This window comes from Cibotium barometz, chromosome 29 (assembly GCF_041138505.1).
Source record: "Cibotium barometz isolate CiBa-2024 chromosome 29, ASM4113850v1, whole genome shotgun sequence".
In the NCBI taxonomy this organism is placed as follows: domain Eukaryota; kingdom Viridiplantae; phylum Streptophyta; class Polypodiopsida; order Cyatheales; family Cibotiaceae; genus Cibotium; species Cibotium barometz.
The window spans coordinates 27,509,462-27,522,404 of NC_141074.1; the positions used below are offsets into that span (position 1 = coordinate 27,509,462).

General features: G+C 41.9%; 1 protein-coding gene across 5 annotated transcripts in view; it reads left to right on the forward strand.

Moving 5' to 3' along the window:
- The window catches only part of DCL1 (dicer-like 1), a 92,724-nt gene extending 81,306 nt beyond the window's left edge, over positions 1 to 11,418 (forward strand). For 4 of the 5 annotated variants that reach the window (XM_086823033.1, XM_086823032.1, XM_086823034.1 and 1 more), the window contains 7 exons: positions 7,530 to 8,158; positions 8,244 to 8,344; positions 8,513 to 8,706; positions 8,974 to 9,918; positions 10,008 to 10,172; positions 10,256 to 10,647; positions 10,763 to 11,418. In XM_086823033.1, the coding sequence (XP_086679159.1) occupies positions 7,530 to 8,158; positions 8,244 to 8,344; positions 8,513 to 8,706; positions 8,974 to 9,918; positions 10,008 to 10,172; positions 10,256 to 10,647; positions 10,763 to 10,934 (2,598 nt within the window). In that variant the 3' untranslated portion in view covers positions 10,935 to 11,418. The remainder of the gene's footprint in view (positions 1 to 7,529; positions 8,159 to 8,243; positions 8,345 to 8,512; positions 8,707 to 8,973; positions 9,919 to 10,007; positions 10,173 to 10,255; positions 10,648 to 10,762) is intronic. The other variant, XM_086823036.1, reaches the window with a different exon arrangement.
- The last annotated feature ends 1,525 nt before the right edge of the window (positions 11,419 to 12,943 follow it).

Here is a 12,943-nt window from a genome sequence, read left to right on the forward strand (position 1 = left end):
AAGAAAAATACTTGGGATTCTCGACTTAGTTGCAACCATGTGTGAGACATACAAAGCTTGCTTTTCCATGTTTAGGTTGATGTGATACCAGTTGTAAGATTCTCCTTGGCAAACACCTAAATAATAGGTGAAAAACAAGATTAGTACAACATAGAAGGGTGTAGGGAAGCTCAACAGCCAACCATGGTCCGTGTCCCCATACCTCCCCCAAGCCAAGGGATAAAGCCTGCTCCTAGAGATCCATGCCAAATCGACCGTGGTCCCATAGCACCAGAGGCTACCCATACAAGCTCTCGGCAAGAGTATCTGTGATCCAGTCTGTCTACGGTAGGAGTACGACTACTTTGGTCCAAACCCAAACCAAGTGTCAAGCCATAATGATAATAACCCCATAACTCACTTACATAGTGATAACTGCCTTGCGTCCGCATACCTCCCTTGAGCCAAGGGCTAAAGCTTACTCGCAGAGATCCATGCCAAATCGGATGTGGCATCCCATACCCTAAACCTACTTGTACAGGCCCTTGGCAAGACTATCTGTGATCCACCATGTCCACGGTGGGAGTGTGACTACTCTGGTTGCAAGCACACAGACCAAGTGTCAAAAGCCATAATGATACTAACCCATAACTCACTTACATAGTGATAACTACTGCCATAAATAACCATCCAGTCATAAATAGCCAATATACATGGATTTATCAATAATGAACCTTAGCCACTCGTATCCGCATGCATTCCCTATCTTAGGGCTCCCTAACCTTGCTAGATTAGGCCCTAACCATGAGGATTAGTATTAGGTATGTAACATACTCGGGATTAGTGTTAGGTACGTAACAACTTGCTTCTCCTGTTGCTGCCTATTCTGTATTGCTAGTTTGGAGTGAAATGTGTCACTCTCCTCCTTTAAGTTCTATTAAACCATACTATTTGCTGCACCAGGTAGCCCTCTAATTTGGGAAAAAAGTGCAACCCCTTTGGTTTGGTTCCGTTGTAGTATGTACTTCTGAAAATTCAACCCTATTGTGAAATTCACCTTACCATGAGTCCAGGTCATAGTTACATGAAAACCTGTTTTATGTCTATGAAAAAATCTTATAGGAAGGTTTCAAAACAAACAAAATGTTTCCAACAAACACTTGTTTCAAAAAAGTTAACATTCTTGCTTAGTACATTTCTCCCAGTAGTATCCCAAACCTCACACACCTTAAATCAAGAAAGAGTGCTATCAGCTTGCAACTTGATCAAGATATTTTAGAGAATCTCATTGATGTTTTATGCTTGAGATACGAAACAAACGAAACCTTCAAAAAGATAAAATGTCGAAACAGATGAAGCATTTTTTGTGACTCTTCCCTGGGCAGATCTGAGATAACTATCGACTGTAAGGTTGCATGATGCACAATCAAACAATGGATCCATAACTAGGTCTTACCAGTTTGCGCTTGTCAGCCTCCTGTACTTGTACTTGGCGTGCACCCTACATTCAGATCTTGTTCTTGATCTAAATTCATGTAGAAGAACTCAACAGGCCATTAAATTACTCATTGGGCATCACCTTAAAAGCTTTGTGCTTGGTTGTGTTCTGAATCACATCACTGATGGTACTCATCCCCACGAGTGGATTGCTTGTTACAAAACACCATGATATAGTGATCATCGCCTTCTTCATGCTATGTGTTTGGTTATTAATAAAGAGGGAATAGAGGTTGACGTGAACTTAGCGTCCAAATGAAGCAGTTTTATTCTTCCCACAACAAATTCTTCCAATAGTTTGAGAATTGTACCCATGAGAAATTAGATACGATCCCTCTAGTAGGTTACAAAGTTGTAGGGGTGGCAGCCAGGGTGGATCTTTGAACACCGAATCTGTTAATGAAATCAGCCAGCGCATCTATATAGATAGAGCCTGAAGTGTGTGGTAGAGGGGGGGGCATCCTTACTTCACTTTGTTAAGGCTCTGAAAACCCCTCCTTTGTGTGTACTCAGCCAGTGACACTCACAGGGGGGGTGTGTACCATTATGTGAGCATATCAACTAATTAATTGAGCTCATGGAATTGTGTCACCAAGCAGTGATATGGCTTCTAGAAGACATCACAAGGCAGTGTTGCATAGGACATGAACATGATGTACTTTTTCACTTTTATTTAGTAATTATGGTATGTGTTTTCTAACCTTTATTTTATAGATGAATCATTAATGAAGGGTGTGGTAGAGGGGGGGCAGCCTTACTTCACTTTGTTAAGGCTCTGAAAGCCCCTCCTTTGTGTGTACTCAGCCAGTGACACACTCACAGGGGTTGTGTGTGTACCATTATGTGAGCATATCAACTAATTAGTTGAGCTCATGGAATTGTGTCACCAAGCAGTGATATGGCTTCTAGAAGACATCACAAGGCAGTGTTGCATAGGACATGAACATGATGTACTTTTTCACTTTTATTTAGTAATTATGGTATGTGTTTTCTAACCTTTATTTTATAGATGAATCATTAATGAAGGGTGTGGTAGAGGGGGGGCGGCCTTACTTCACTTTGTTAAGGCTCTGAAAGCCCCTCCTTTGTGTGTACTGAGCCAGTGACACACACACAGGGGGTGTGTGTACCATTATGTGAGCATATCAACTAATTAGTTGAGCTCATGGAATTGTGTCACCAAGCAGTGATATGGCTTCTAGAAAACATCACAAGGCAGTGTTGCATAGGACATGAACATGACATGGTCAAGTGTTGATCTCAATCACCCTTGCGCAGGTATGAAGGTGGAGAGCAGAAGTGGGGGCTGTACGGTCATTGTACTACCTGTCCCAGCAACAGCAGCAGCAATCACATCTGTACAGAAAGCAGCAGTATGACTATGGATAGCAAGCAGCAGCACCATGTTGGCATACGGCACTGTCAGTTGATGGCACAGAAAAGTACAACCAGCAGAAATGGGAAAAGAACAGGGTCTCTACAGTGTGCAGCCAGTCCGCCACATCATCAGTGTATACAGCCTCTATGGCCTGCAGCCAGTCCACTATGCAACAGGACAAGAGTCCGCTCCGCCGGAGGACCGAACAGGATGGGCCCCACCTGGTTGACCTGGGGAATTGTCTACAAGGGGTTGTGCCAGCGGTCCATCGCAGGGCATTGGGGGCAAGATTGCACAAGGTGCCCCACGCAGACAAAACATTTCTTGGAGAGGCCAGAAACTCAATCCTCTACATGTCACATGCGCAGTGTGATGTGGACATATCGCTACCATTTAGCCACTTTAGAAGACGTGTTTGTGGCTGGGTCTTGGTCAATTTTGGGGCTTTTCAGCTATTTCATTGTATTTGGTCTAGGTGCCCATTGAGCAGCCAATGTGGACACTTTTATTATTTTTGGACATTCGTATTATTATATTTAGGGTTGGCAGCCAACCAATCCTAAAACCCAGCCAACTAGTTCATAGGACACTATAAATAGAGGGCAAGAGCTGAGAGTTATTCATGTATAGTTTAAGCATATTCTCGGAGACACAGGCTGCCAACCGTGGACTTCAGGGCTACTTGGCATAACGTGAGTACAAACATCATTTGCATCATCATTAGGAAAGCAACCATTCTATGGTTTGTGTTTCCATTCATTGTAATCTACATTCATATCAGTGCCTAGTAGATTAGCTCGAATCTCTCTCTTGTCTATTGAATCAGTCAAGCATCTTTGTGTTAATCTATGATTAATTGCATTAATTTCATCTAAAGTCTTCCGCTGTTAGTTAGCACAGTTAGGGTTTGCATCTTTTGCAGTTGCGGCCAGTTGTTGTTGTTGATCCACAGCAAGCACAACACCAAGTCTGCTGTTTGCAAGTGTGTTTCAGGTCGGCCAGCATCAGTGCCTCTGTTTGCAGCATGCAGTCCAATGTTTTCAGCATTCAGTTCACCATTCATGTGTGTTTTTTCAGTCCAGCAGGTTTGCATCACTTTTTGCATACAATTCAGCACCCGCATAAGGTCATGCATTCAGTTCAGCAGTCACATTAGCCATTCATTTGCTTTTTTCAGCATTCGTTCAACATTGATGTGTGGTTTAGTGCTTGCAGCCAGCCATGCACTTAGGGTAGCGCTAGGGTTTTGCATACCAAGGTTGCACAGTTGGCCAAGTCTTGCACAAGTCAGTCACTCGAGGTCCGGCATAGGGGTTTTCAGCACATCATGGAACAAATTTTGGAGGATTACCTCCATGCGTCTCAGGAGCATATAGAAGCTCAGCAAAGGGCATATGAAGAGAGGATTGCCAGTGCTATGAAAGCGATGGATGAGTTATTTGCCTCATATAGGAGACAAAAGAAGCAGTTGTGGTTAAGCAAAAGGAAGTTGACGGGAGTGTTGCAGTTGAAGACCAAGGGTAAGTCCCACAAAGAAACTTGCAATATTGAGCCACAACCCAAGCTACATAGCCCCATAATCTAGTTCACATGAAGTAATTTGTCCGGCCTTATGCTAGGCTTTTTGTGTCTGGACACGAGACATAACATTCTCCCCCTCCTAGTAAGAGGAAGATTGGAAGACAAAATCTAGATATTGGCGTTGAAGTAAAGCAACATTCTCTCAAGTGTTGTCTTCATCCACACAATCCCTCCATTTAATCAACCACTCAGAAACTGACCTGTTTCTAAGAGGTCGTTCCCTATTATCAACATTTCTAACTGGCTCATGGGGAACATAAACGAATAGATCTGCAGACATACTTCATCTGGGAGACACAATTTATAATCTACCTTGTTAATCTTTTTCAACAAGATGGGATAAGGTCGAGAATACCTTGGAGACAATTTATAGAGTTTTTCAGTCCTCATCACGTGTGAATCTTTAGGACTTCTCAAATAAACCTGTTGGCCTTCTTCCATGACTCTAGGTGATCACTTTTGGTTAGCATGGAATTGTGCTTTATCTTGTGCACTTCGTACTCTCTCTAGCAAACTGTAGCATCTCTTGCTTTTGTTTCTAGTTAAGTGGAGCGCCAACTTAGACTTTCTATAAGCCAGTCATTCATGGGGCTTTAGGTTGATATCCATACATCGGCATAAAAGAGCCCGTCCTAGTAGTAGAATGCTTAGCACTTTTGAAAGCAAATTCTACTATGGAAAGATACTCTTCCCGATCGGATTGTCTCGCAAAGACATTGTTTGATGCACAGGCTTTGTCTGTCAATCAAACTCAAGACGAGCTCATACTCAGCTTAGTGTCCAATGTCTTAAACACCTCATGCTAGAAATGCCTTGTGAACTTAAGATCTCAATCGTTGACAATTTTGATTGGCAAGCCATAAGGGCCGCAATAAATAATTGATCCAATTGCACAACTGATATTTTCTAACTGACAGTGTGATACAAGCGGGATGGAATCCCCCTCTTTGCCAACATCAATGACATGCATGCGGTCTCTATGCAAAAAAGTGATCCTATTTGTTTTGTACGCTCAAGCCTATGATGCCATGACTTACCAAGCAATACATCACATCCATTCAAAGGAACAATCAATAAGTGCTCATGATCTAGATAACCCTGTATGTGTATGTGCAACTTTCCAAAAAGAGGAGTAACATGCACCTCTTTGCCAACAAAGGTGGCCTTTGCCTCAATCTGGGGTCCCATGTCCCCAATCTCTATACCCAAGACGGCTGCCATCTGTGTAGAGATGAAGTTATCCATTGCACAATCATCAAACATAAACAAGGCAGGCTGATGCTTGATTTTCTCAGGATGCTTGTCCTCTTGCTTTTGCTTGCGGTTTGGGCATTGCCCAAATATGTGCTCTTTGCTTTGCATATTGCTCCCTTTGCTTAGGAGTCAAGCCAAACTTGTTCTTCTTTACCCTATTGTCCTTAGATGAGGTAATTTCAGCTTTACTTCCCTATTGGGCTTCCCTTAAGTCCTTTTAGGTGGTTGTCCGCCTTTTTGCAGGTTTTTGGACAGCCCTCTCTTTGCCCTTAAAACCCCCATTATCTTGCTTAATTTTAAGCACCAATTGCTTCATAGCAAGAGCATATGCTATGAGCTGTTGAAGGGTGTGTTTCGGGTTCAATTCGATGCCCAAACGATAGGCTAGTTGCAACCCGGAGCGAAACTTCCTTCTCTTCTCATCTTCGGAGAGATGCATGAAGGGAGTAACCTCAAGTAAAACCTTTCAAAATTTGTTCACATATTGTTGCACACTTTCATTGTCTTTCTGCTCAAGTCTATCCCACTGTTGTGTGAGAGTTTGCTCTGCATTTGGAGGCAAAAACTTTGCATAAAACCTGTCCTTGAACTCTTTCCAAGTGCAAATGGGATCTTTGGTAGTCTTTTCGCCGATCCACCAATGTGCGGTTGTCCCCTTCAAGAACATGCTCCAAGACTGGAAATCTGTGCTTCTACATTTGCATTGGGCACATAGGCCAATGCCTCCTAGAAACACACTGGTAGATGGAAATGTGTATTGCAGCAGAGCATTTGATACGCCACTGGCCATGGTTGAGCCAAGAAAAGCTTTTTTTTTAGCACAAAAAGGAATTTGCAAGGTCGGAGATGTCATATCAATTGAAGGCAAACCGTTTTCATTTCCACAAGCACAACGCCGATGGCAATCGGGAGCCCATTACCGCCCTGTATGGAGCCTTGTTGTTGCTCAGCTAGCAGAACGTGGTGGTATGTCCTGTATATCGGTTGGGCAAAAACATGATGATTGGCTGCTAAAAAAACACCCGACAAGGTTATATTATGTAGTTTTCTCTTTATGGACCGACAACGGCAAGGGCATATAGATTACTGCTTCCACGGGCATGGATAAAGGGACATGCAGATCAAGTGTGGCATACGAATAAATCCTAAGGTTGGTGGAAAGGCAATTTGGGAAAGATATGTCAAGCAAATTGCCTTTAAAACAGAAGGTTTTTCTATGGAGATGCCTCACAGGAATGCTCCCAGTAGGAGAGTATCACAGGAATGCTCCCAGTAGGAGAGTATTTGCCAAAGCGGAAAATTGCGGCTCCAAATTGTTTGTGGTGCCATCATCAAATGGAGAGTACGTATCATTTGCTATGGGCTTGCAGTGACACAATGGAGTTTTTGAATCATCTATCTTAGGATATGTGAATAAGATTTCTTGTGGTGACATTTAGGAAAATGTTTTGGATGTTTGGAAGATATCCTTCCAGATTGCAGGAATACACTCTTTTCTTTGGCTGGGTGAGATATTGGGCTTTATGGACAATATGGCTGGATCATAATTATGAGGTGTCTGCACAACCTCGGATCAACAAGTATATTTACTTCCGTCAATCATTACGTCAGTCATTGTATGATAGTTTTGAGCTGCGGCATGTTGATCAACAGCACTACGAAGTGTTTTTCCACTGTTTTTAGATGTACTTTAATAGAAACTCTTGCTTTGAGGGTTCTTTATTACAAGATAAAATAGTGGTTTCACAAAAAAAAAGTGTGTGCGTGTTTGTGTGTTTGAGAGAGAGAGAGAGAGAGAGAGAGAGAGAGAGTCTAATGTAGTGGATGTCTCTCTCTGCAGTTGGACTCTCTAAAAAGCTTTCATGTTCGTCTAATGAGCATTGTTTTGGATGTTGATGTGGAACCTGCCACAACACCTTGGGATCCTTCAAAGGCCTATCTGTTTATTCCTCTTATCTATGGATCTTCAGATTTTTCATCAGAGATCAACTGGCCTCTTATTGAAATGACTCTTAAGGATCCATCATGGAACAATCCACTCCAGCGTGCTCGTCCTGATGTGTATCTGGGCACAGATGAACGTGCTCTTGGTGGAGATCGCAGAGAGTATGCGTTTGCTAAACTCCGCTCAAACCTGACCATTGGCCAGAAAGCTCCACATCCCACTTATGGTAAACGGGGGGCAGTTGCAGAGTTTGATATAGTCCAGGCATCAGGTTTGGTTTCTTCGAATGAGATAGCTGAGGACACATTTGATATTGCTCCCAAAGAGGGCATGCTTCTTATGGCAGATGGATTTCATGATATAAGTGAATTGACAGGAGTAATCCTTACTGCTGCTCATTCTGGAAAGAGGTTTTATGTAGACTCCGTACGCTTTGACCTGACTGCAGAAAGCTCCTTTCCAAGGAAAGATGGTTATCTAGGGCCAGTAGAGTACAGTTCTTATGCAGATTACTACAGACAAAAGTATGCATCCTCGAGCTGTATAACATTTCATTTCATTTCATTTTTTCTTAATTTTTATCTAGTTTTCAAAATGTGTTATGCACAGGTATGGAAGAGAGTTGAGGTGCAAGAAACAGCCTTTAATTAGAGGGCGAGGAGTTTCACATTGCAAAAACCTTCTTTCCCCACGCTTTGAATCCACGGAAGGTAATCACAAATAAGAGCATCAAGACCCAAAAAAGTAGGCAATAATTCTCACCTAATCAGAGCCATAAAACTGTAGGGCAGATTTCTGGAATTTTCCCTACTGTAATTACTTGTGCCTAATTTGGTTTTTTTTTTTTTTTGTGTGTTGGGGTTTTTTTGTAAGAGCAGCAGGTAACATTGAAGAGGGGCAAGACAAAACATATTATGTGATGCTCCCAGCAGAGTTGTGTCTAGTGCATCCTCTACCAGGTCCTTTAGTTAGAGGTGCCCAAAGTCTGCCTTCTATCATGAGAAGGGTAGAGAGCATGCTACTCGCCATACAACTCAAGCATGAAATTGGCTATAGGATCCCTGCATTGAGAGTAATCTTCTTCTTCCTGACATTTCTGGAATAATTTAATCTCCTCGAGAATTTATTAAACTTCTTGATGTCAAAGCTCTTACTCATACATTAATTTGCTTTGGACCTGTTTTCAAGAAGTCTTGGAGGTTTTTCTGATCCAGTTCTGCACTAGCACGATGGAATTGGGTGTTTAGGGTTCGTTTGTATACTGATTGCTGCCTTCCCTTCCATTTTAAGAGATGCAGTTTCCCTTAAGTTGCTCCATGACTCTTTCTTGCTTGTGTAGGTTTTGGAGGCATTGACTGCTGCTTCCTGTCAAGAGACCTTTTGCTATGAGCGCGCAGAGCTCTTGGGAGATGCCTACTTGAAATGGGTTGTAAGTCGTTGGCTATTTTTGAAGTTTCCTCAAAAGCACGAGGGACAACTGACTTGTATGAGGCAACAGAATGTTAGCAACATGGTCCTTTATCAGAAGGCTCTTCAAAGAGGTCTGCAAGCATACATACAAGCTGACCGTTTTGCACCATGTCGTTGGACGGCCCCAGGAGTGCCTCCTGTTTTTGATGAGGACACAAAGGATGAAGATAATATATTTCGGGTGGATATGCAAAAGGATGAATGTATAGAGAAAGAGGTGAAAAGCAAAAGGAATAAAGTGGAAGAGATTGATGATGGGGATGATGACACAAGCACCACAGAGGATGGTGAGATTGAAGGAGATTTGAGTTCCTATAGGGTATTATCCAGCAAGACCCTCGCTGATGTGGTTGAAGCATTGATTGGGGTGTATTATGTAGAAAGTGGTCCAAAGGCTGCAACTCATTTGATGGATTGGATTGGAATCCCATCACATTATGACATGGAAGAGGGAACAAAAGCCAGAGCTGGCTGCAGTGTTCCAGACACAGTGATTAGAAGTATTGAGTTTGAGAGGCTTGAAAAATCCCTTGGTTATAATTTTAGAGAAAGGAGCCTTCTTGTGGAGGCAATCACACATGCATCCCGGCCTGCTTCTGGTGTACCATGCTATCAGCGGCTTGAATTTGTTGGCGATGCTGTTTTGGACCATCTCATAACACGCCATCTTTTTTTCACCTACACAGACCTTCCACCAGGTCGATTGACTGATCTTCGAGCTGCTGCAGTCAACAATGAAAATTTTGCTCGTGTTGCTGTGAAACATGGATTGCATACACATTTACGACATGGATCTTCGGCTCTGGAGACACAGGTGAAGTGTGCAAATTACAAAATATGAACCAATGTGTATTTTTTTGGATGTGAATTGTTCATGGTAATCAGGACTGCTTAACTTTGCAGATACGAGATTTTGTCAAAGATATAAAATCTGAATTGGATAAGCCTGGGGTCAACTCTTTTGGACTGGGAGATTTTAAGGCTCCGAAAGTCCTGGGAGATATTGTAGAATCTATTGCAGGTGCAATTTTTCTTGACAATGGTTTGTGTGCGGATGAAGTATGGCAGGTCAGTTTGCTACCATAAAAACTACTGAAGTATGATTCCTTGTGCAAAAGGACAAATTGAGTCACCTCTTTTTGTCTCTTCAGGTTTTTGAACCATTGCTACAACCCATGGTGACACAAGATACTCTCCCTATGCATCCCGTGCGAGAACTCCAAGAACGATGTCAACAGCAGGCGGAGGGTCTTGAGTATAAGTCCTCTAGAGCAGGTAATTTAGCCACTGTAGAAGTCTTCATTGATGGCGTACAAGTTGGCTTGGCCCAAAATCCACAGAAGAAAATGGCCCAAAAGCTAGCAGCACGCAATGCACTGGTAAAGTTAAAGGAAAAAGAGGCCAATCAGAAGGAAGCTGCAAAGGCAGCTGCCGAGGCAACAGGCGATGTCGAAGATGCCAAAAAGAAAGCAAATCAGACTTTCACAAGGCAGCTGTTAAATGATACTTGTTTAAGAAGACAGTGGTCCATGCCACACTATAGGTAAGCCCTTCGCTTTCTTGGAGGTTTTGAGCGTTGACAGACAGTTGTAAGCCCAGTGCTTTTGGTTTTATCTTTGTACCTTCTCTCATTATATCTCCAATCTTTGTCTTTGAAGGTGTGTAAGTGAAGGTGGTCCTGCCCATGCAAAGAGGTTCACCTATTCAGTTCGCATTCATACTACAGAACTAGGTTGGACTGATGAATGCGTTGGTGAGCCAATGCCGAGTGTAAAAAAAGCCAAGGATTCTGCAGCCCAGCTATTGTTACAGATTATAAAGCGATATTAGACCTCAGAGCTGCATCACAAAGACACAGGGTGTATGCACCTGGGGAGTAGATGGACAATTTCAATGGCTTCTCAAGGGTGTACACGGCCCTGATCTGCATGCTATAACAAAAATGAAAGTGATGCTAACTATCATTTCTTACAACAATCAGCCAAATTGGCGTAAAGTCCTTACCTGTTTGAAAAAGTTCATTTGAAAAATGTTCATGTAAATGACATCATAACAAATTACCTGAAAGAGTTGCTGATCAAAATGATCATGCATCAGTCAGCAAAAGGGAAACAGAAGCCGATTTTTACCCTTCAAAGGGCATTCTTATTATTTTTTGGCCTAACGTGTGGCACGTTATGCTGTGCAAAGTTGGCCAGAGTCAATTTGCAATTGGGCAGCTGCCATTAAAAGTACCAACCATAGCAGGCAATATAATGAGTATATTGCTATTTAAATTCATATCTGAAATGCAGGATCCTTTGAAGATCTAAAAGGTTTTTCGCTAGTTCCTTGAGACTTGAAAGGTTTAGAGATTTACAGTGCGCACTGTTGGTTCGTTTCTTCCCCCCCCCCCCCCCCCCCAAAGAAAAGCTAGCGTCCAATTTCATGACTGCTAGCTACGAGAGAGAGGGCTAAAGCATGGCCTTAAGGCTTCTTCGTTAAAGCGAAGTGATAAAGCTCTTGATGATGAAGAGAAACGAGATAAAGATGTTTCGTAGGAAGGTTTTTAGACTTCTTCGCCATGACAAGGCTATTTTGAAATACATGCAATGATTCAAAAGGAAAGAGCTCCTTGGCTGAACACACCCTTTGGGGCCTAGGAGATGCATATAAAAATACATACATATATGTGTGTGCACATATATATACATACGTATATGTATAAATACAAATATGCGTGTATACATACAATGTGTATATTTGTGTACATTTATATGTACGTACATGTATGTGTATACACGTATAAAGACATATCATATCTGGGTGTGCACAAATGTATGTATATATATATATATACATGATTATATATACATACATACATACATATACGTATAAACATAAATGTAAGTATGTATTTATACATTTATATTATTATGTATGTATGTATGTATGTAGTGTGTGTGTACATACGCATATGTATGTATGTATGTATGTGTACACACATATATATGCATACATATATGTATTATGTTTATATGTATATGTATGTATACATAATCATGTATATATAGATATATGTAAATACACATACACATGTATGTTTTGTGTATATCATGACGGTTGAAGAGATTTGTAATGACCCTCTCGGAAGTATCATGTTGAGTCTACCTCTCAATATGTTCTTAGTAATGTGTGTCTAAGTACATGTCCTTGCATCTTTGATCATGAAATTGCATCACCTATGGGAGTGGACAAAACCCATCATGGAAGAAGCAGTGGAATCTCTCCCTTATCTCATAGTAGTCTGGACAACTAAGCATGTAATGTGCCTCATTTCCACTTGTCATGTGTTGCATGTTGTGCATATCCGATTCTCATGTGGGGTATCATTATCATTGCCGTCTCTGGACTCTGAGGTAGTAGAAGACACCTTGAGTTACCAGTCATGATTCGCATGGCATGTTACATGGATGTGTACGTATTTGTGGATCACAATGAAACCATCCTTGGAGACTTAAGAAGTGGATCCTGTAAATCTGTGTTTTTTGGGGCGAAACTTGGAGGAAGGAGACACCCATGTGTGATGTATGTAAAGCTATAGTAGGCCGAATCATATGATTTTGTTAATCTCCTGTCATGAGAGGTTTAGGCATAGAGATTTGAGACTCCTGAAAAAGGGGGATACGGTCCGTGTGCATCAAACTAGTCCACCATCTCCAAGTACCGTGGTGGCGAGGATAGCGATGGTGTTGATAAGGTGGAGGGCAGTTTAGTCAACCTAACCATCTTCGTCTTCGTGTCCATCTCTTAATTAGTTGCATAGATGACTCTAGTGCTAGCCTTGGAAGGTGATCTCT